Genomic DNA, 24,820 nt, shown 5'->3' on the forward strand with positions numbered 1-24,820 from the left:
TGGGTCCAGATTCTTGTCGAGGCAGGAATTGATATGCGCCATGATAACCACCATGTGGTTAAAATGCACATTGTCAAGTTTTATTAAAGGCCATTTTTATACATTTTGGTTTCACCATGTAGACATTTCAGCTGTGTTTATACATAGGCCCCCCATTTCAGGGCATCATGTTTGGGACATATGGCTTCACAGGTGTTTGTCATTGCTCACGTGTTTTTAATGCCTCCTTAATGCAGGTATAAGAAAACTCTCAGCACCTAGCCTTTCCTCCAGTCTTTCCATCACCTTTGGAAACGTTTATTGCTGTTTATCAACATGAGGACCAAAGTTGTGCCAATGAAAGTCAAAGAGACCATTATGAGACTGAGACCAAAAATAAAACTGTTAGAGACATCAGCCAAACCGTTTGGAATAGCATTAAGAAGAATGAGAACACTGGTGAGCTTACTAATTGCGAAGGGACTGGCAGGCCAAGGGAGACTTCCACAGCTGATGACAGAAGAATTCTCACTATAATAAAGAAAAATCCCCAAGCACCTGCCCGACAGATCAGAAACATTCTTCAGTTGATTTGTCAATGACCATTGTCCGCAGAAGACTTCATGAACTGAAATAGAGGCTACACTGCAAGATACAAATCACTGGTTAGCCGCAAAAATAGGATGGCCAGATTATAGTTTGCCAAGAAGTACTTAAAAAGAGCAACCACAGTTCTGGAAAAAGGTCTTGTGGACAGATAGAAACATAGAAAATAGGTGCAGGAGTAGGCCATTCGGCCCTTCGAGCCTGCAACGCCATTCAATATGATCATGGCTGATCATCCAACTCAATATCCCATCCCTGCCTTCTCTCCATACCCCCTGATCCCTTTAGCCACAAGGGCCACATCTAACTCCCTCTTAAATATAGCCAACAAACTGGCCTCAATTACCTTCTGTGGCAGAGAATACCAGAGATTCACCACTGTCTGTGTGAAAAATGTTTTCCTCATCTCGTTCCTAAAAGATTTCTCCCTTATCCTTAAACTGTGACCCCTTGTTCTGGACTTCCCCAACATCGGAAACAATCTTCCTGCATCTAGCCTGTCCAACCCCTTAAGAATTTTGTAAGTTTCTATAAGATCCCCCCTCAATCTTCTAAATTCTAGCGAGTACAAACCGAGTCTATCCAGTCTTTCTTCATATGAAGGTCCTGACATCCCAGGAATCAGTCTGGTGAACCTTCTCTGTGCTCCCTCTATGGCAATAATGTCTTTCCTCAGATTAGGAGACCAAAACTGTACGCAATACTCCAGGTGTGGTCTCACCAAGACCCTGGACAACTGCAGTAGAACCTCCCTGCTCCTATACTCAAATCCTTTTGCTATGAATGCTAACATACCATTTGCCTTCTTCACTGCCTAGTGCACCTGCATGCCTACTTTTAATGACTGGTGTACCATGACACCCAGGTCTCCTTGCATCTCCCCCTTTCCTGGGATGGGCCGAAGATTAACATATCAGAATGATGGTAAGAGCAAAGTATGGAGGAAAGAAGGAACTACCCAAGATCCAAAGCATACCATCTCATCTGTGAAACACGGTGGTGGGGGTGTTATGGACTGGGCATGTCTGGCTGCTGAAGGTACTGGCTCACTTATCTTTATTGATGAATCAACTGCTGATGGTAGTAGCATAATTAATTCTGAGGTGATGAATACATCCTATCTGCTCAAGTTTAACCAAATGCCTCAAAACTCATTGGCCGGCGGTTCACTCTACAGCAAGACAATGATCCGAAACATAATGCAAAAGCAACAAAGGAGTTTTTCCAAAGCTAAAAAACTGTCAATTCTTGAGTGGCCAAGTCAATCACCCGATCTGAACCCAATTGAGCATGCCTTTTATATGCTGAAGGGGACTAGCCCATAAAACAAGCATGCTGCAATAAAGTGCAGCTGTATCATCAATGAAGATAAATGCTGTAGGTTAACCTGGTGGGACAGGCAGAGTTGAGCTGGATTTAGCGCTGCTTCTCTGCGCTGGCTGTGGGCACTGCTCCAGTCTGACTCCCGACGTCTCTGGCCACACCCAGGCGTGGCGGGCGGGCACTCGGTTAGTCCAGTGGCGGTTCGGCAGCGATTGCAGCGCCGGAGACCCGGGATCGATCCTGGCTGCGGATGAGGTGCAGGTCTGTGTCCAGGGCTGCCAAGAGTGTTTTTTGCTTGTGACCTATGACCTGGGCATGCAATTCAAGCTCCGCTCTATGATCTTTGCTCCACTTCCCTCCTCCGCACTCTATCCTCAGTCCCACCCTCCTACTTCCACTTCTGACCAACACCTCCCTGCTGCAATCATCGCACTGAATCATCATGGACCCCCCCCTTCCCGCCCCCACCCCCCCCCCCCCCCCCCCCATTGCCTACTGACCGACGTCTCTCTCGTCCAATCGGCGCCCTCGATCATCAGTCCCACCCCCACTGTCTCGCGGAAAGCAGAGATTTCACCGGGTTTTAAAATCCGGATTACAAAAAATGGGGGGGGGGGAACATGTCCCCCTGGCCCCCCCAGGATTTCCACCCCTGCACCCCTATGACTCCTGAAGAGTGTTTCTGATCTGTTCCACAGTTTGGGGATTTTTGGGGATTTTTCTTTATTATAGAGAGAATTCTTCTGTCATCAGCTGTTTAGGTCTTCCTCGGTCTGCCAGTCCCATTTCAATTGTAAGCTCACCAGTGCTCTCTTTCTTCTTAATGATGTTCCAAGCAGTTGATTTTGGTTAATATGAAATCTAAAACTAGTGAACTCTTAAATACATATATAAAAAACACAAATATAGCAGACATCTGGAGGATCGCGAATCCGACTGGAAGGGAATACTCATTTTATTCAATGGTACACAAAACATACTCATGTATAGACTACTTCCTAGTGGATACAAAACTAATCCCTTATACTATGAACCCTAAATATCACACCAATACGATTTCAGATCACTCCCCGCTAACGTTCGTTTTAAAATTAGAAGGAATGTCTACGAACAAATCGTTCTGGAGATTTAACTCGCAAATTCTGAAAGACCCACAAAGGAGTATATATCTAAAAAAACAGATGGATCTATTTTTTGAGACAAACGATACACCAGATATATCGCTCACTTTATTATGGGAATCCTTCAAAGCATTTATTAGAGGAGTCATTATCTCGTATCAAGCTTTTCAAAACAAAAAGAATAAGAATGAACAAAGTCAATTAGAAGAACAAATCAGACAACTAGATATAGATAATGCTAAAGATCCAACTATGGATAAACATAATAAAATTTTAATACTGAAATTTAAGCTAAATAAATTATTATCAGAGAAGGTTATAAGATTATTCCAAATTACAAAACAAGAACATTTCGAATTTAGGGACAAACCCCCCCATAAACTTTGGCACGCCAACTGAAAAAACGGGAAAAAGATCATGCAATTTTAAAGATTAAATCAGATAGAGGGGAATTATTAACACTACCTAATGATATCAATAAAAGATTTGCTCAATTTTACAAGAATTTATACACATCGAAAACGCTAATAGACAATAATAAAATTTCAGAATTTTTGGACAATTGTAACCTTCCAAAACTAGAACTGAAGGAACAAGAGGAACTGGGAGCACAAATTACATCTAAGGAAATAGAAGACACAATAAACACACTTAAGAATGGAAAAACACCAGGACCAGACGGATTCAGTAATGAATTTTATAAATGTTTTTACGACAAAGTTACACCACGTCTACAGAAAATGTATATACGCTGTTAAAGAACAAATCTTACCTGAAACACTAGCAGAATCAATGATCACATTAATACTTAAAAAAGATAAAGATATAGAAGAACCAGGCTCATATAGAGCTATTGCTTTGTTAAATACGGATCAAAAAATATTAGCGAAAACACTAGCTAGAAGACGAAGTCAATATGTTAGTAAATTAATAAATGAGGGTCAAACGGGATTTATACCTAAGAGACATTCATTTAATAACCTGAGACGTCTGCTTAACATAATGCACTCTCACAAACCTCAAGAACAAGAGTTATCTATCATTTCATTGGACGCAGAAAAAGCGTTTGATCAAGTAGAATGGGATTATATGATTAAAGTATTGCAAAAATTTCAAATGGGAGAGAGCTTCATCGCATGGATAAAATAATTATATAACAAATCCACGGCTAGAATATTAACTAATAATATACTATCTACGAAATTCCAATTAACAAGGGGCAATAGACAAGGATGTTCATTATCAACGCTGTTATTTGCTCTGGTAATTGAACCTTCAGCTGAAAAAATTAGAAAACACCCGGATATTTACGGTTATAATACAAAATATTCAAATAACAAAATATCCTTATACGCAGACGATGTATTACTGTATATCACAAAACCCCAAATCAGTATACCAAACATATTAAATCTAATTGAGAACTTTGGATCTTTCTCAGGATACAGAATAAACTGGAACAAAAGTGAAATTATGTCGATAAAACCAAAAGACTCAACACATCTCTTGAAATTCCCCTTTAAAATAGCCACAGAAAAATTTAAATATTTAGGAATTGAAATCACTAGAAACTATCACGCTATGTTTAATGCCAATTATAGCCCCTTACTTAAGAAACTAAATAATCTAATCAAATTCTGGAAAACGCTCCCGATGTCTCTAATAGGTCGAATAAATGCTATAAAAATTATCTTTTTACCACAAACCCCATATTTATTTCAATCAATTCTAATATATCTTCCAAAAAAGTTTTTCAAAAAACTAGACTCAGACATTACAAATTTTATATGGGATTATAAATCCCACAGAATACCAAGAGCACACCTTAGTAAACCAAAAGAGATGGGTGGTCTAGCGCTCCCTAACTTTATGTACTATAATTGGGCAGTAAATATTAAAAATATGATTCACCTGCTGGACAACTCTGCCCAGCAGGTGGATTGGATTGTAATGGAGAGAGAGGACTGCTCTCCGTGTAATACAGGAACGACTCTCCTCTCACCAATGAATCTGAATAACAAAAATTATAATAAAAATCCAATGATGCATAGCACAATTAGAACTTGGAAACAAATAAAACAGAATCTAAAATTAAGAAATCTATCTCTTTTAATGCCAATAGTCAATAACCCGTCGTTTAAACCTTCAATTATAGATAAATCATTTACACAATGGGAAAGAATGGGAATCAAAACGCTCGGAGCTTGTATGAATTAGGAAAATTATTATCATTTCAACAATTACAACTGAAATATAATTTGAAAAATAATCAATATTTTAAATATCTTCAAATCCGTGACTATCTGAAAAAATACACAAAAGACCATCATAACATGCCCCCAGACTTATTGGATGAAGCCATGAAGACAAAGGCCGAATCAGCAAATCTAATATCATACTTATACAACATTATTTTAAATATAGAAATACCTACAACCGATGGTATTAGAAGAGACTGGGAACAAGAACTAGCTATAAAAATTTCAAAAGAGAGCTGGGATAAACACTTACTATATGTGCATAAATGCTGGATCAACGTACGACATACTCTAATTCAATATAAAACATTACAGACTATATTATTCAAAAACTAAAATAAATAAACTTTTCCCCAATGTCTCACTCATTTGTGATAAATGTCAGTCACAAGAAGCTACCATAGCGCACTATTTTGTTTTTTGTATAAAAATCCAAAAATTCTGGAACGAAATATTTGAAATCTTCACAAAATTATTTAAAATAAAACTTGTACCAAAAGCAGGATGGATCATTTTTGGAATATCGGAAGGTGACCCCGAATTAAACGTGTTTTGAAAAGAACTTAATTAATTATGGGCTAATAATGGGACAAAAGCTTATACTCAAATTTTGGAAAAATGCTCCAATACCAACAATAAAAATGTGGATTCCGAACATGTTCGAAACACTACACTTGGAAGAGATGAGACTCCTCCTAGCAGGCAAAGCAGACCACTTCCAAAAGACGTGGTCTGCATTTATGGAACTATTACAAGCATAAGGTGCAATAGTAATTTAAAATATAAATGGTACCAGGATCTGGTAACGGGGGGTATACAATAAATTTAAAAAAAAATACGGTTGGTATATCCTTTTTTGCAGTTTTGTGTTACAATAGAGCGATTGTTTTTCCTTTTTTTTCTTTTCTTTCTAGGGTCTTGTTTCCTTTCTTTACTTCCTTCTCTAACTTCTTCCCTAAGGGGCTTTCTTTTCCCAACACTTTCCTGCACCTTCACGATTCTTGCTCACTTTCCTTACTTCTTTTATTTCTACCATTTTTTAAAGCTCGAAAAACGAAGTGGTACAACAAATGTAATAAGATGTATGTGTTGATAAACAGCAATAAAGGTTTCCAAAGATCATGGAAAAACTGGAGGAAAAACTAGGTGCCAGAGTAGGGGAATGAAGAACCAGAAGACATAGAAGGGAGAAAGATTTAATAGGATCCTGAGGGGTACACAAAGGATGGAACGAGCTGCCGGAGGAGGTTGTTGAGGCAGGTGCTATCGCAACATTTAAGAAACAGTTAGACAGGTACATGGACAGGATAGGTTTAGTGGGATATGGGCCAAACGCTGGCAGAGGGGCATGTTGGTCAGCATGGGCAAGTTGGCCTAAGGGCCTGCTTCCATGTTTTATGACTTTATGACTTTGATTGAGAGCATTACGAGCAGGTGGCATGGTAGTGCCAATTTAAACTCAGAACAAAATCACACAAAGGAACATTGATTGAGTAAATCAAGGCAGCAGTACAAGCAGAGAAAATGTTGTGAAAAATGCGAGTAGGTGGAATAACTGCAACAAGTAAAACAGTCAGCTATCATCTGAATTCTGTTCAGTTCATATCCACTTTCTTTGCTTGTGCATTGATATGCAAAAAATTTAGACATGCTGATTGTCAGCAAAACTGGATTCAACAATGCGTCTACCAGCAAATAGATATACGCAAAAGCAATAGATTCTCAGCTGAAAGCAAAAGATTGCTGGCTTGAAAAACTGGATCTTTCACTTAATTAGAGATACCATTGTTACAGAGAAAGGCATGCTATTTTTAATTAAGCTGTTTTAATAAAGTGTTATTTATTTTTTAATAGATTTTAATTATCCAAGTCTATTTGAATAATATTTAAATGCTTGATTGCCCGCAGAAGAAGAGTTCAAAAGCCTTTGACAGAAGCAAATTGTCAAAAAGAGTAAATTCAAGGGGTGGAACCTTGCCACACACAGATTTTTCTGTTTTTTGTCGTGACCCATAAGTACAGAACCCTGACCTTATCTCTCAGGATAATGTTGGTGGCCAAACACTGGACAGCAAGGTTGAACAAACTCAGATAATCATGGTAACCTAAAAAACACTGATTAAATACAATACCTGAGCTTTGGTTTTCACTGTTTTAGGAAGAGATGAGATTGTTCCACCTGATTTCATTTCTTCTTGTAGTTTAGTGATGGTCTTGGTCAAGGTCTGCAGTGTTTTCATTATCTCTGCTTTATCTTCTAATTTCATTTTTTTGTTTTTTTCCAGCTTTGATATCAAAATCTAAATGGGGATTGAAAAACTTGGAGTAACTGAATATTGTCAGACAGAATTATGCAAAATAAAAATGTTCTTTTGGTTCACTAATTAAGCATTCGATCTAAATACATTCAAGAGAATAATTTTAATTGCATGGCGCCAAATGCCAGCCAAATGCCAGTTTGTGTAACAAACCACTTTGCTGCCATTTTATTAGATAAGTAAACGGGTAAAGTCAGTGTTTGCGCACTGCAAAATCCTTCAGCAATGTAATGTCTTTCTGAAACTGCATCAGTGATGAAAAATCCACTAAATGCCAAAGTTTTAGCAACCGTCACAAACCTTATCAGTTACCAGTTCCAATCCTTACAGGTTGGTGTTATAGCCTTATGTATCTATGTCAATGGATCAGATAAAAAGGTAAGACATTTGAGATTGATATCAAGATTTGTGTAGGTGGTTAAATAACTAACTACAGAATGAAGGAATTTAACTTGATGTGCTGAATGCACTAAGGCAATGGCGTTACAGGTCTGAAGAAAGGATCGCACCCAAATGTCATTGGTCTATTTCTCACCACAGATGCTGCCTGACCCACTGAGTTCCTCCAGCTGTTTGTTTTTTGTTAAAAATTCCAGTGCCTATAGTTTATTGGGCCTCCACCAATGTAGGTCCTCCCTAGCTTCCATCCCGAAGGTTAGTAGGTCATAAATGCAGTCGCAAGCAGAGTTGCAACATGGCAGAAGATGCTGGCAGCCGCACTAGCTGGCAAATCTATACTGCTTGTCATCCAAACCCTCGTACACATGTATGGGTGGTACACAATCAGACATTCATAACCTGGGAGGGACCTGCACTAAACAAAAAAAATGATGGAAGAAAATGATGGAAGCAAAGCAGTAACTGTGGAAAAAGAAACCAGTCAATGTTTTGATTTTGGACTCTTCCTCATAAATGGATTTGGAATTGGACTCGACTGGTTAATTTTTTCACAAATGCTACTCCACCGTCTGAGACCTACCAGCATTTCTTATTTCCCCCAACTCCAGAAAGATTTGAGATTGTGTATGTTAATAATATTTCGATGCTGCAATCTGAGGCAGAGTTGGTATCATGCATACCAGTTAAAAAATAAAATGGAAGATTTCCCCCCTTATATAATGACATATTTAGAACATATTATTGGCTTTTGGAAGACACTGGAATATCTTCCATAATTATCCTTGATCGAATCTGAGAATGTCCAATGCATCATGTAGGAGGCTGGTATCAGTATTAAGGAGTGGTCTGTCTGTCTATGTAAGTCTGTCTGTGTATGATTGTCTGTCTGTCTGTGTCTCTCTGTCCTTCTATCCTTCTATCTATTAACTAAAACACTCATCTTGTCCTCTTCCGGTTTGCATTGTTTTAAAATTTGCGCAAAAACGATACGCGATACCTTACTCGCCATTCTCCTCTGCTGCAAGTGCACCAAGTTTTGTTCCAATCAGTGGAATATTACAAAAGTTATGAAGGTTTAAATATCGTAAAAACGGCCCCTTCCAGCACCCGCTGTCAATCACCAGCGGCGAGAATAAAACTGAAGGAGCGGAGTGAGCAGAGTGTGGAGAGCGAGTGGGGGGCTGTGTCTGCCATCATGACGAGCCAAGAGCCGTTGAGTGAGTGCGGCCGGCAGGCAGCCGGCGAGTGAGTACGACCGGGAGCCGCGGAGTGAGTGCGGCCGGGGGCCGTGGAGTGAGTGCTGCAGGGAGCTGGTGAGTTTGAGTGGCTGGCAGGCAGCTGGTGAGTGAGTGCGGCCGGCAGGCAGCAGGTGAGTGAGTGAGTGCGACCGGCAGGCAGCCGGTGAGGGAGTGAGTGAGGCCGGCAGGCAGCCGGTGAGGGAGTGAATGCGGCCGACAGAACAAGTAGGCCACTGCCACCATTAACCAAGGGGCAAGGTGGTTTGTTTGCAGACTGACAAAGGCCACGACCGTATCGGTGTAACATCAGGAACTTCTTCTGAGCCACGTTCATATCTGGTCAGTGCCGATGACGGCACCTACAGGCGTAACAGACAACATATCCTGCCTATGAATGAGCCAGCTCCACCACTGTACTATCCCGACCGTACAAGTGCACTTCCGTCCGTGACCAGCGGCATTAATCCGCCAACACCAGCACAACAACCCCCTTCGGCAACGGCTGCTTTGCCAGTGTGCCGCTTCCTCTGCCTGCGCCACAGTCTCCTGTTTCATCACCAGGAATGCTGGTTCAGTCTCCCTCACCTGTGAAGCCATCTGCTCTGTCCCAGTTGGGGAAATGGTCTTTATCGCCCATCGTGAAGTACCTGGGCTATGTTTGACTTTTCTCCAGCTTATTATCAATTGCTATGCATGCCTTATTTTTCAATGGTTTTGTACTGACATTTAATTCTTTAAGAGGGAGGATGTAGAGGCTGTAGTTACTCATGTTGTGAGTCATACTTTGCAGCTACGCCCACTTGTTTAACAGAAAGCCTCCTTGTCTTTACCACCTCAGGCAATTGAGGAAATTCAGAGTGTCTCCGAGGATTCTACAGTGCTTCTACGCAGCGGCGGTGGAAAGCATCTTGTCCGGGAACATTACCATCTGGTTCGGGAATTGCTCTGCCAAGGACAAGAAGGCCATGCAGAGAGTAGTGCGTTCGGCTGAACGCACTATGGGAACTTCACTCACCCCCCTGCAGGAACTATACAACAGGAGGTGCAACTCCAGAGCAAACAAAATCATGAGAGACCTCTTCCACCCCTGCAACCGTCTGTTCCAGCCGCTACGGTCAGTCAAACGCCTCCGTTGCCATGCAGTGAGAACGGAGAGGTTGAGAAGGAGTTTCTTCCCAGAGGCAATTCGGACTGTAAACGCCTTTCTCACCAGGGGCTAACTCTACAGAACGTTTTTCCTTCTATTATTTTATTATGTAAAAGAATATGTGTGTTATGATTGTGTTTATAATTTGTTTGGTTGTTTTGTTGTTTGTCTTTTGCACAAAAGTCCGCGAGCATTGCCACTTTCATTTCACTGCACATCGCGTATGTGTATGTGACAAATAAACTTGACTTGACTTGACTTGCTTTTCCCTCTCACTTTAAGAGTAACGTGCTAAGATGAAGTTACCTATGCTGTAATGTTAATAAAGTCTTTGGATCTTAATCACGGTGTGTGACTTTGATTATTCCAACAGCAGAAGCTCAACAAGGGGTAGGCCGCGGCAGGGGTAGGCCGCAGCAGCGCTTCCCCCACCCCCCCTCCCCCACCGGAACCCGACAGGCCCCTCCTGAAGCTGCCCCCTCCCCAGGCTGCAGGACGCTCTGCCCAACCGGACCTCGACGACCCCTGCCTGAAGTCGCCCCCCCCCCCCCAGCTGTAGGGCGCACTTCTCCCCCTCCCCCACCATGAAAGCCCCCCGGCTGCAGGACTCTCTCCCCCGCCCACTGGCCACTGACAGCCCCCGCCTGAAGCCGTCCCCATCCCCTGGCTGCAGGACACTATTCCCACTGGACCCCGCCTGAAGTCGTCCCCAGCTGCACAGAGCTCCCCACCGGTCCCCACCTGAAGCTGGTGGGGAGCAGCAGCGGTTACCATGACAGCGATAGGCCACAGCAGCGGCAGTGGTAGGCCAAGGCAGCGGTAGACCATGGCAGAGCTCGCCCCTCTCATCACCCCAACAGGCCCAGCCTGAAGCCGTCCCCCTCCCCAGTTGCAGTCCATTCGGCCTACAACACATGTACAAGCCCAGGAAACGACCCTTTGGCCCATAATATCGGTACTAGCCCATTGGAAACCAGTACAATCGGCACACAACACCTGTGCTAGCCCTACAGAAAGCCCCCCCAAACTACCACCACCTGAAGCCCTCTCCCTCCTCCTCCCCCGGCTGCAGCACACTCCCCCCACTGGCCCCCGACAGCCCCTGCCTAAAACCATTCCCCTCACCCGGCTGCAGGACGTTTCCCACCGGTCATCGACAGCCCCTGCCTGAAGCCGTGCCCCTCCGCCGGCTGCAGGACGCTCCCTCCCCCCCCCACCGCCCCCTAACAGCCCCCGCCTGAAGCCGTCCCCCTCCCTCAGCTGCAAGATGCTCTCCCCCGCCCACTGGCCCCATCAGCCCCCGCCTCAAGTCATCCCCGTCCCCCGGCTACATAACGCTCCCGCTGGCCCCCACCTAAAGCCGCCCCCCCCCCCCCCCCCCCCCCCCCCCCCTCCCCCCCCTAAAGCCGTCCCCCTCCCCCGGCTACAGAACGCTCCCCGCTGGCCCCCCAACCGCACCCAACGGCCCCCGCCTGAAGCCGTCCTCCTCCCCTGCTGCAGGACGCTCCCCCCCCCCCCCCCCCCCCTCACCACAGCCCCCACCTGAAGCCGTCACCATCCCGTGGCTGCAGGATGCTCTCCCCCGCCCATTGTCCCCTGACAGCCCCCGCCGGAAGCCGTCCCCCTCCCCTGGCAGCAGGACACTACCCCACCGACCCCTGCTTGAAGCCGTCCCGTCCCCAGCTGCAGGATGCTCTCTTTTCCTCCCCCCCCACCTGAAGTCGCCCCTGTCCCCAGCTGCAGGGTGCGCCCCACCAGTCCCAGTCTGTAGATGATGAGGAGCAGCAGCGGTTAACACGACAGCGATAGGCCAAGGACGCGGGAGTGGTAGGCCACGGCAGCGCTTGCCCCCGCTCATTACCGGCCCCCAACATGCCCCGCCTGCAGCTGTCCCCCTCCCCCCCGGCAGCAGGACGCTCCTCCCTCCCCCACTGGCCCCCGACAACCCCTGCCTGAAGCCGTCCCCCTTCCCCCGGCAGCAGGACGCTCCTCCCTCCCCCACCGGCCCCCGATAGCCCCCGCCTGAAGCCGTTCTCCTCCTCCGGAGGGGAGTACCCCTTCCCCGGCTGCAGGACGCTCTGCCCCCCCCCCCAACCGCACACAGCAGTCCCCCCCTGAAGCCAGAGGAACCAGAAAATAACTTTCCAGATTCTACTCAATGTCTCAATTGGCACTCTTTTTTAATCTGTGTCTTCCCAGGAACTTAATATCATCTCAGGACAGCAAGATGCAAAACTCATCACAGGCAAAAGGGATTGCTGGTCAGACAATCTTGCCTTTTCATGAGATTCAATGGAACTTCCAATTATGGTTTCCAGAGAGGCTGTCTTACCCGCTGAGTTATTCCAGCACTTTGTGACTTGGTTGTTTCATGTCAAATTTTTGTATGTTTGTACACCAACTACAGGACAACAATACATTGATATGAATGGCAATAAGTATATATTTTGTCAAAATATCTTATTCCTTTGAAAGTGCATACTGAATTGTCAGGTTGCATGTATAACATGCCAGGGCTCCCATTACTGTAAGTTTAAATGGAATCTGCTTCCATTGTTCGAATACAAAAAGGAGATCACCTGAATGTGTACATTTCCACATTTCTTTCAGTAAAAAAGTCAATTATATTTTCAGGTCTGTGAAAATAGAACAATTTGAACAAAATAGCTTTTGCCATGACAAGAGTAAGCACCTTACATGGACAATGATACACATGAATAGGAAGACTGTATGTACCTTGATTTAAAAAAATTAAATACCTTTTGGGTGTCGATGTGTTTTGCCAAAATCTCATGTTTCTTTTTTCTTACATCCTGTTGAAGTCGAAGTGTATCCTGTAACATTGCAAATTGACAGGAAACATGGTCAAATGAAATACAGGAAAAACGATTATTTTTAATGCAGTACTTTTGGGAAATGATACATTGGTAAGCTTTATAATGTAGGTCATTTTTAATGCCAGGTGGGTTGCAAAAAAAACATACACTCTTGTGTAATAGAAAAAAAGTTGGGCGTGTAAGGTCACTTAATATGTTTTGAAATATTGTAAGAAAGCAACAACTACGTTAAAAGCGTAATCTGTCAATCTAACTGTAAATTCATCATCCAGGTCAATATTGAGAGTGCATAAAATTACATGTCATTTGCAAAGAAAACTTGTATTTTTATGAAATGTTTTTTTACATGATATATCTCTGATCGTCGGCACGATATGGTATTTTTGTTGGCAGTTACTTTACTGAGAACCAAAAGGGAGAATCGACCACTTTTGTCTGAAGTGCCAAAAGTCTGAGAAATTGAGGGTGCTACATTTTTTTAGGACATTAAGTTAGTAAGTAAGGTTATTGGCCAAGTATTCACATACAAGGAAAACTCCTAGTGGCAGCATGCTCTAAAAGTTGCAAATTAATTTGCTCCCTTAACTTTTAACCTTCACTTATCACTCTTTCAATGTTACTTGTGATTATTTGACTTCAAGGCACGGTCTAACTTTTCATAAAGTGTTGAACACTTTTACACACCTTAATCGTGAAAAGGATGGAGACAAGAAGGAAAGGAAGCTCCCCAAGGAAGGAACAGGGGAAAGCCACAACCACAGCCACAGCTTCTGACTCTAGTATCATAGAAGCAATATCGAAAATGAACGATGAATTGAAAGATGAATTGAAAAATTAAATAAAAACAAGATTTTGCAATTTGGAAGAAATGGTGAAAGGAGTTTCGAGCAAATTGAAGGAATTTCAAGAAAAGCTGACTATGTTACAAGATGAACTTCGTGAACAAAAGGAACAAACTGATAACTTGCGAACCCTAGGCCAGGAGAGAGATATGAAGATTGAAAAACTGGAACAGAGAATGAATGAAAATACTCGAGCACTTCAGCAATATAAGACTAAAAATATGGACCTGGAAAACAGAAGCCGTCGATTGAATTTACGAATTGATGGTTTGCCGGAAGGTCAAGAAGGAGATAATGTTATAAAATATGCTGCTAAAATGATAAAGTAGACTTTCAACATTGAGCACAATGAAAATCTTCCATTTTTGGATAACGCACACAGGATTGGGAAGAAATCTGGTAATAAACCGAGACACTTGATTGTTCGGTTTCACTTTTTGCAAATGAAGGATAATATTCTCCAGGCAGCAAAAAAAGCTGGGTGTGGTTGAATATGAAGGACGCAAGTTTTGGTTTGTTCCTGATTATAGTTACGAGCTTTTGGAAATAAGAAAGTATTTTCATAATGTAATGTCTGATCTGTTTAAGAAAAAGTTGCGCCCAGCCTTACTTTATCCAGCTAGACTGCGTATATGACTTTTCAATGGTAACATTCGATTTTTTAAACAATCCTCAAGACGCTTCCAGCTTTTTGGAGAGTTACGAGGGTGAAGGGGAATAATGGATAGCCGATTAAGTTATAATTGGAGATTTACTGTTCCTATTTTGACAATATATCGTTTGGTAATGATTAAGAATTTAACTGGACGAGTTGGTTTTCTTTTATATATATTAATCTTTAAGAATTTCTTTGTTAATTTGTGTTCCCCTGTCTTTAGACAAATTAAGTGAACGCAGTTCTTGTTTTTCATATCTTGCTTTACATGGGTGGGGGGGGGGGGGGGGGGGTCTCTTGTTTCTTATTTAGTGTTTTTCATTTGTGCAAAATCTGAACTACAAAAATGTCTGAAATGTCGTCACTTCTGGCTCCGCCCCAGGATTTTTCTTCTTCCAGTATCATGAACTATTAGGCTTTAAGAAATTAACCCTTTACATCCCATGTGATTTTTACAAGCAATATGGATGAAGTTATTAACTTCCTTCCATGGAATGTGAATGGCTTGAACCATCCCATTAAGAGGAAAACATTATTTTAAGCTCTTCGCAGCCTAAATGCTCAGATTATTTTTTGTTCAGGAAACTCATGTAAGTCAAGATGACAACCAACGATTTTTAAAGTTTTGGAGAGGACAGCAGTTTCATTTAAATTCACAGCCTAAGGTGAAAGGAGTCTATATTTTTATTGACTCCACAATACCGTTTGCTCATTATGAAACAATTTCTGATCCATATGGTAGATTTTTGGTGATTACTGGTGTTCTTTATAAGCAAAAAATTGCTATGGGAATGTTTACGCACCAAATATTGATCGCTCTTAGAGTTTTTTTTTTAAACAGTTAATTGCATCCTTTCCTAATTTAAATGAATACTTTTTAATAATGGGTGGAGATTTCAACTGCTGTCTGAACCCCTTGATTGACAGATCTACATCTGATCATGTGCTTCCAAATAAATCAGCTAGTTTTATCAATTCTTTTTTACTTGACTCTGGAATGTTAGAAGTTTGGAGATTCTTACACCCAAATGACAAAGTATTTTATTTTTTTCTCATGTATATCATAGTAATTCTAGGATTGACTACTTTATAATAGATTCTCGGCTAGTTTCATCGGTCACTGCATGCGAGTATGATGCAATTGCTATTTCTGATCACGCACCATTGAAACTATCAATCAAGCTACCTGATTCCAAGTTTAGTGCTAAACAATGGCGATTTAATGCTACTTTGCTTCAAGTTTTAAATTTTATTAATTTTTATTAAATATCAGATTGCTTTTTACTTCTTTACAAACTCTACCAAAGAAATATCCAATGGTGTAGTCTGGGATGCTTTCAATCAATCAATCAATCAACCAATCAATCAATCAAGCAACCTTTATTGTCATCTTGCAAGCAACAGTTGTATAGTGCAAAATGAAAAGACGTTTCCCAGGGAATAGCGGAGCATCGCACATGAAATTTAAAACATTTCACACATAATAACACTAAAAACAATCCAGTCCCTGATGGAACAGTATAAATAGTTAAAAGCAGGTAAAACACAACGTTAAAATACAATAAACCAATCATAAAAATGTCCGGGGCAGCTGATTTGAGTGGCCAGTGTCAGTTATTAAAGTGGACAAAAATATGCCTTATCAAGGCATATATTCGTGGACAAATTATTTTACACTCCGCAGGATTAAAAAAAAACTCAAAAAGAAATACGTACATTGGCTGACGAGATTAAAGAAATTGATTAAAAATATACGAAAGCTCCTAGTTTAGAGCTCTATAAGAATAGTTCAATTGAGATATGATTTGTTATTAGTATCACCGATTGAGAACCAGCTACTTAATACCAAAAGTCAATTTTATATATATGCCGAAAAATCTGGTAAATATCTCGCTAATCAGTTGAAAGCGGTGTAGGCCAAGCATCAGATTACTAAAGTGAGTAAACGGGATGGTACACTAACTGTAGACCATGACGAAATTAATAAACCCTTTCAGGAATTTTATACCTCCCTATACCAATCAGAATTTCCTACTGATTCTAATATAATGCACGAGTTTTTAAAGAAACTGAACTTACCAAATTTACCACATAATGAGTCTCTGTTGTTAGATGAACCCATCACGGAAGAAGAAATTCAGAAAGCAATTATTTCAATGAATTTTGGTAAAGCTCCCGGTTTAGATGGGTTTACAGTAGAATTTTTACAGTATTTTTCAAATGTATTGTCTCCCTGGCTACGCAAAGTTTTTAAAGAAGCCTTTTTAAGGAATCTTTTTATGAAGCATCTATTTCTTTAATTCCTATAAAAAGATAAAGACCCTACTGAAGTGACATCATATAGACCTATATCACTGTTAAATGTAGATTCCAAAATTCTTTCAAAAATATTAGCTATGAGATTGGAAAATATTTTACCGCAAATTGTCTCTGAAGATCAGACGGGTTTAATTAAAAATCGTTACATACTTTAGGAGATTAATGAATATTGTACATACAGCGCCAAATGAAACCACAGAATGGGTAATTTCACTTAATGCTGAGAAGGCGTTTGATAGAGTAGCATGGGAATACTTATTCAATACACTTGAAAAATTTCAGATTTGTCCAAAATGTATTTCTTGGATCAAGCTGATATATCATATACCTCAGTCCTTCCGTACTTACTAATAATCAGAGATCCCCTTTTTTCAGGCTCTTTCGAGGTACTAGACAGGGCTCTCCTTTAAGTTCTTTACTATTTGATACTACTTTGGAAACTTTGGCCACCGGTATTAGGGAATTCCGTAATATTTTTGGTATTGTCCGCGGGAATAAGACACATAAGCTATCTCTTTATGCAGTTGATCTGTTATTATTCATTTCCAACCCTGAGAAATCTATCCCGGCAATAGTAGCATTACTTAATCAACTTAGTAGTTTCTCTGGTTATAAACTAAATCTTAGTAAGAGTGAGCATTTTCCATTAAATAATTTAGTTTTGAATTATGGACAGTTTCCACTTAGATTGACTACCGAAAGTTTTACTTATTTAGGTATTAAGATCACCATGAAACACAAGGATTTATTTAAAGCTAATTTTATGCCTTTAATTGACCATATTAAACAACAGTTTACTAAATGGTCACCAATGTCCTTATCTTTAATGGGCCAAATCAATGCTATTAAAATGTTCATTTTACCTAAATGTCTGTATTTATTTCAGACGATACCAATTTTTATCGCCAAATCTTTCTTTGATATTATTAATCCCGAAATTTCTTCATATATATGGCAGAATAAAAATTCCAGACTAAGTAAAAAATACTTACAGAAATCAAAAAAAGATGGTGGTTCGGCATTGCCGAACCTTAGATTCTACTATTGGGCAGTCAATGTTCGTTATTTAACATTTTGGACAAAATATTTAGAAGATACCCAATGCCCAGGATGGATAAATCTTGAATGTGATTTCTTACAAGGGCTATCATACGACTAACCCAATAATAAGGCATACGTTTCGAATTTGGTTTCAATTTCGTGAGTTTTTTGGACTAAATTATCTTATCGAGTCCTATCTTATCTAATTTTCTCTTCCAACCTTCTAGTACTGATCAAACCTTTTTGTTGTGGAAGAGGAAGGGATTAGTAGCTTTTTGTGATTTGTTTTTGGATAGTTCGAACAACTTTCCAATAAATATAATTTATCCAATTCACACTTTTTTAGATATTTACAAATTATACATTTTTTGAAGGCTACTCTACCCTTTTTCCGCTACCACATCAAACCGTAATTTTGGAAACAAATTTACATTTGAACCCTTATCAGAAAGGATTAATAACGACTATTTACGAGTTGATTTTGAAATTACAAATAGATATATTTGATAAAATTAAGAATGACTGGGAAACATAACTCCAACTTTTTCTATCTATAGAGAAATGGGAGAGGATTCTTCAATTAATCAATATCTCTTCAATGTGTGCAAGACACGCTCTGATACAATTCAAGGTGGTTCACAGAGTTCATATGTCAAAAGATAAGTTTGCTCGTTTTTATGGTCATATAAATCCTACCTGTGGCAGATGTAACTCTGAAGTGGCCTCACTGACCCATATGTTTTGGTCCTGCCCACTTTTGGAAAAATATTGGAAATACATTTTTGATACTATTCTGTAGTCTCAGGTATTGATTTACAACCTCATCCTATTAGTGCAATTTTTGGGCTACCAATGTTAGATTCTATTCATTTGTCCCGCTCCACCCATCGGTTAATTGCTTTTACCACATTAATTGCCAGAAGATCTATTTTATTTACATGGAAAGACTCCAACCCTCTGACCACACTCCATTGGTACTCTGAAACGATATCATGTTTAAATTTAGAAAAAAAATCAGGAGTGACATTGTTGAACCCTTGGTTAAATTTGATAAGGCTTGGGGAAAATGTATTCAACACTTTCACACAACATAAATTGCTCCCTCTCTAACCGTTATAAAAACTATTTTAACTTTATATGGTGGAACGGACTTGACGACAAACAGACTTAAATTATTGTAAATCTCAGGTCAGATTCTGTTTTGCTTTTTTTTTTTATCTTTCTTTAGTTTAGGGGGGTTTTGTTACTTCCTTTTTCCCTTTTTCTTTTTACTTTCTTTTTATCTTTCTGGGTTTTTTTTATACATATAAGTTTTCTTTTAAACATTTAACTATATTTACATAGAGACTGGGAGGTCTATATTCAATGTGTATTTTGACGCTGGACTCATACTTAGTTTATACCTGTTATTAATGTAATCCTGATCCATATGTATCAATATCATTGTAATGTTTATCATTATTCTTTTTGCTTTGTTTTTGTTTTGTTTTGGAAACAAAACAAATTGGGCAGAGGTTTGTTTATTAACTGAAATTGTCCAATTCATGTATATGATGGCACGGTGGTGCCTTGTCCATGTTTAGTCCTGCCATTCTATGACGAGACCTATGCCACTCCCTTCCATTTTATCCGTCACTTCGAAAAGTATCCAGAAATATTCAATTCCAAACCTTGGTTACTTTGCACCACATTTTTGTAACCAATTCAAGCCTATTTATGTCTGTGACATTAATTCACCCATGCAGTTATAAATGCCCCGTGCTTTTCCGATAGGTTTCAATTTTGCCCTTTGTCTTTTCTTCCTTTTCAGTCTAATTGGAGGCACAATGTTTTTGTGTTCATCAACACCCTTATCATTATCCCTTCTGCTGCATGCACTATTGCTATGACCATTCTGTAATTACCGGACTTGTACACATTTGAAGATACAACACATCTTTATTAAACTCTTACAGTATTGGATATGCAGTACATTACACGTCTAAGCTGCTACATTTACTGCCTGATGTAGACGAGTTCCTAATATTATAAAGCATGTACTAGGCGGGGCTAGAAATATAGAAACATAGAAAATAGGTGCAGGAGGCCATGCGGCCCTTCGAGCCAGCACCGCCATTCATTGTGATCATGGCTGATCGGCCCCTATCAATAACCCGTGCCTGCCTTCTACCCATATCCCTTGACTCCACTAGCCCCTAGAGCTCTATCTAACTCTCTCTTAAATCCATACGATGATTTGGCCTCCACTGCCCTCTGCGCCAGGGAATTCCATAAATTCACAACTCTCTGGGTGAAAAAGTTTTTTCTCACTTCAGTCTTAAATTACCTCCCCTTTATTCTAAGATTGTGGCCCCTGGTTCTGGACTCGCCCAACATTGGGAACATTGTTCCTGCACCTAGCTTGTCCAGTCCTTTTATAAGTTTCTATAAGAACCCCCTCATCCTTCTAAACTCCAGTGAATACAAGCCTAGTCTTTGCAATCTTTCCTCGTATGCCAGTCATCCCAGGGATCAATCTCGTGAACCTACGCTGCACTGCCTCAATCACAAGGATGTCCTTCCTCAAATTAGGAGACCAAAACGGTACACAATACTCCAGGTGTGGTCTCACCAGAGCCCTATACAACTGCAGAAGAACCTCTTTACTCCTATACTGAAATCCTCTTGTTCTGAAGGCCAACATTCCATTAGCTTTCTTCACTGCCTGCTGTACCTGTAAGCCAACTTTCAGTGACCGGTGTACAAGGACGCCCAGGTCTCGCTGCACCTCCCCCTTACCTAACCTAACCCCATTGAAATAATAATCTGCCCCCTTGTTTTTGCCGCCAAAGTGAATAACCTCACATTTATCTATATTATACTGCATCTGCCACACATCTTGCCCACTCACTCAACCTGTCCAGGTCACACTGAAACCGCCTAACATCCTCTTCACAGTTCACACTGCCACCCAGCTTTGTGTCATCCGCAAACTTGCTGGTGTTGCTCCTAATTCCCTCTTCCAAATCATTAATATATACGGTAAACAGTTGCGGCCCCAACACCGAGCCTTGCGGCACTCCACTCGCCACTGCCTGCCATTCTGAAAAGGACCCGTTCACTCCTACTCTTTGCTTCCGATCTGCCAACCAATTTTCTATCCATGTCAACACCCTACCCCCAATACCATGTGCTCTAATTTTAATCACCAATCTCCCGTGTGGGACCTTATCAAAGGCTTTCTGAAAGTCTAGATACACTACATCCACTGGCACCCCTTCATCCATTTTATTTGTCACATCCTCAAAAAATTCCAGAAGATTAGTCAAGCATGATTTCCCTTTCATAAATCCATGTTGACTTGGACTACTACTAACAAACACTCTAATTGGCTAGCATGCAATAGCCAATCTACACTTCCTGGTTATATTTCACGAGAATCTTTATTATAGGATGCTTGATTTGCAACCATTTAACACCTAAATTAAAAAAATCTAAAACTTCATATCAATTCTGTTGAAATTGCATCAAAAATAATGCATTGACTGGAAACATTAAATATCCATAATCCTGCTATAGAATTCATATGAATGAAGATTAATTTTCAATCCTGACACATACATTAGCCAAGATCAAACAAGTAAGCTGAATTTTAGGGAAAGCTACTAAGCATACAATTATCATAAAGTTATAAAGTCAACAAACCTGTTTCTTTTTTGGTGCCTCGGTAGAATCTGATGAAACAGTACCCAATTTTTGTACTGCTTTTAGGGCAGCGGGATTGTAGACTGTTTTTGTGAGACCTGTTGTAGTTGATAATACCTGCAACACAAATATATATATATATATATATATATATATATACACACATTTTAAATATAAAGAATTGTAGCCAAGATAACAGAGGATTTTATAAAAGAGAATTTTTAATTTCAAATGTTATGCTTGCATGCAATCCTAGAAATCACTTAACAATGCTCAAAGATTGAAATGGAATGTATCTTAGAAGCCCATGCATAACTATGATTAACTGAACTGTACCTTTTCAGTAGGAGCTGGTCCCATGCGTTTAGTTACAAAGCCCAATCGATCTTTAACGGACAACTTTTGTGCATTCTGAGAAGTAAATAGAATTATTAATTAGAGACAAATTATATAAACTTCTTCAACAAAATAACATTTAAGCACAGGCTGATTTCCTCATTCAACAATAAGATCACACATGGATCTGGGAAGTTATTATTTGTTCAACTCTCATAACAAGTCATTAAAATGAGCCATACAATGCTCTTAGATTTTACGGGGTTGTTTACAAATTGTACCCTTCTGGTCTGATACTTAATTGTCACAATGCAGTTGTTATTGGTGGAAATCTACCCACAAAGAGAAAAAAAAACAGCACTAAGGAAAATGGAAAAAAAAAATCTACTGGATATACTCTATGTTATATTCATTCACTTTTAGATTTTGGCCATGAAGATTGAGAATAAGAATTGAAAGAATGAGAAAAAAGCTTCTGAAGGAATTACTGACCAAAAAAACATTTCACTCCATTTGATAAGAAATCCATGGGCAGAAATCCTGGGGGGACAGGGGACACACGTTCCCCACACCCCCCCCCCCCCCCCCCCCCCCATGCTTTGAGAGGGGGGGACAAACCCCCTCCCCCCATGTTTTGTAATCCGGACTTTCTGGACGCTTTCTAAGGGCTGAATCGGCCCGTTCGCGGGGCCTTTCAGCGCCTGGCGCGGCTTAAAATCAATCTGCTGCATCGAGGCGATCGAGGCTCCCGAAGTTGAAGCCCCCGCCGGCCGATGAAAGGCCCCGCGAACTGGCCGATTCAAGCTCCACGATTCGAGGCGGACGAAGCTGCTGTTGCTAGAGTTCGGAGTCGGTCACCAACCAGGTCTGCTCCCGATGTTGCCGTCCACAGGGCCCAGGGCCGAAGCCTCGTGTGTGTGTGTACACATGCGAGCGCTCGGCCGCCAAGAAACTGTGTTCCCCGCATGTTTTGATAGCGATTTCTGTACCCAAGCAAAATTGACAAAGGGAAAAATGCATTTGCTGAGCTTCAGTCTTCAAGAATACAATGAAAAGGAATGCTATAAACACCCATTTCCAAGTATTTTTTTATTTTTGTGTGCTGTCTGAATCTATGTGCCTATGGAACTGTCTGCATTGCTTTATTTTAGGATGCTAACTCCTTTAGCGAAAGCAATTAAAATTCCTAAAGGTGTTATCTTCTTTCGTGAAAGTAAGTGAGATTCTATAGGCAGCACTATCAGGAATCGAGAAAATTATAAAAGTGCTACATTTATTGTTAACGTCTTGGTAATAAGTTAACAGGGCTCGAAATTAGCGGTTGCCCGGGTGCCAATGACCACCCAAAGTGCTGCCGGGCAACCTAAACTGCGAGTCATTTTGCCCGGCTTGGCACGCAGATACTGGTTTATACCGAAGATAGGCACAAAAAACTGGAGTAACTCAGCGGGTCAGGCAGCATCTCTGGAGAAAAGGAACGTGACGTTTTGTAGTGGCGACGGCTGTAATGCGTGGGAAAGATGCTAAGTGCGGTGTGACGGAGGGTTGGAGCGAATGACGAGCCCCGCACAGCAGCAGCAGCGGCGACGGCGGCTTCATCTCCTTCTCCTCCTCCTCACGCACCCCGCCCTGCCTGCTAGCGGCCGCTGCCTGCCACTCTGCCAAAGGCCCTTTCAAAACAAACCCTCTCGCACGCCGAGGCCGGGGAGAGGGATCGAGCGCGGGAGAGCTGGAGGCCCCCTACCGCCGTCTGAAGCGTCTGCACCGCTCAGCCCCGCACCTTGCTGTTGGTTGGCGGAGGTGGGGAGGCGGTGGCAAGGTGATCCCAACTGCCTCCCCCTTTGGCGGCGGACAGGGACAACCAAGGCAGCGGGGCAATGATGCCGGTGTGGTGTCACAGGAGCGCTGACCTTCCTACCTCCCCACCTCCTCTGTCTCCCTCTCTCCGCCTGTCCCTCTCTCCCTCCCTCCGTCTGTCCCGCTCCCTCCCATCGTCTGTTTCTCTCCCTCTCCATCTGTCCTCTGTCTGTCCCTCTCCCTCTCCGTCTGTCCCTCTCCCTCTCCATTTGTCCCTCTCCCTCTCCGTCTGTCCCTCTCCCTCTGTCACTATCCCTCTCCGTCTGTCCCTCGCCCTGTCCCTCTCCCACTCTGTCCCCCCCCCCTCTCCCCCTCCGTCTCTCTCTGTCTCTCTCCCCCCTTTATCCTGGGACCCCTCCTCTCAATCCCACACTGATCCCCATTCCTGCCTCTATTCAGTCCTCACTGACACCCCTATGCTCCCCACCCCATCTACCCCCTCCCATCTATTCATCCTGCACTGATCTCCCTATCCACCTCACATTGATTCTCCTACCACCCCCATCCATCCTGCTCTGCTCCTCCCATCCATCCTGCACTGATCCCCATTCATCCCGTACTGACCGCCTCTCCATTTATCCTGCACCAATCCTCCATCCATCCTGTAGTGATCCACCCATTCATCCTGTAGTGATCCCCCCCATTCATCCTGCACAGACCCTCCGATCCACATTGTACTGACCTCCCCCATTCATCTTGTACTGATCCCCCCATTCATGAAGAATGGGGGGGGATCAGTCTGAAGAAGGGTCTCGCCCCGAAACGTTGCCCATTCTTTCGCTCCATAGATGCTGCCTCACCCGCTGAGTTTCTCCAGCATTTTTGTCTACTCCATTCATCCTGTACTGTCCCCCCCCATT

General features: G+C 41.8%; 1 protein-coding gene across 2 annotated transcripts in view; it reads right to left on the reverse strand.

The window, feature by feature from the left end:
* rbm26 (RNA binding motif protein 26) overlaps nt 1-24,820 on the reverse strand; it is a 142,529-nt gene that overhangs the window by 50,964 nt on the left and 66,745 nt on the right. For both annotated transcript variants that reach the window (XM_055636783.1, XM_055636785.1), the window contains exons 14-17: nt 22,104-22,178; nt 21,768-21,884; nt 13,149-13,223; nt 7,420-7,587 (exon numbers count right to left, since the gene is read on the reverse strand). In XM_055636783.1, the coding sequence (XP_055492758.1) occupies nt 7,420-7,587; nt 13,149-13,223; nt 21,768-21,884; nt 22,104-22,178 (435 nt within the window). The remainder of the gene's footprint in view (nt 1-7,419; nt 7,588-13,148; nt 13,224-21,767; nt 21,885-22,103; nt 22,179-24,820) is intronic.

This window comes from Leucoraja erinacea, chromosome 6 (genome assembly GCF_028641065.1).
Source record: "Leucoraja erinacea ecotype New England chromosome 6, Leri_hhj_1, whole genome shotgun sequence".
Lineage (NCBI taxonomy): Eukaryota > Metazoa > Chordata > Chondrichthyes > Rajiformes > Rajidae > Leucoraja > Leucoraja erinaceus.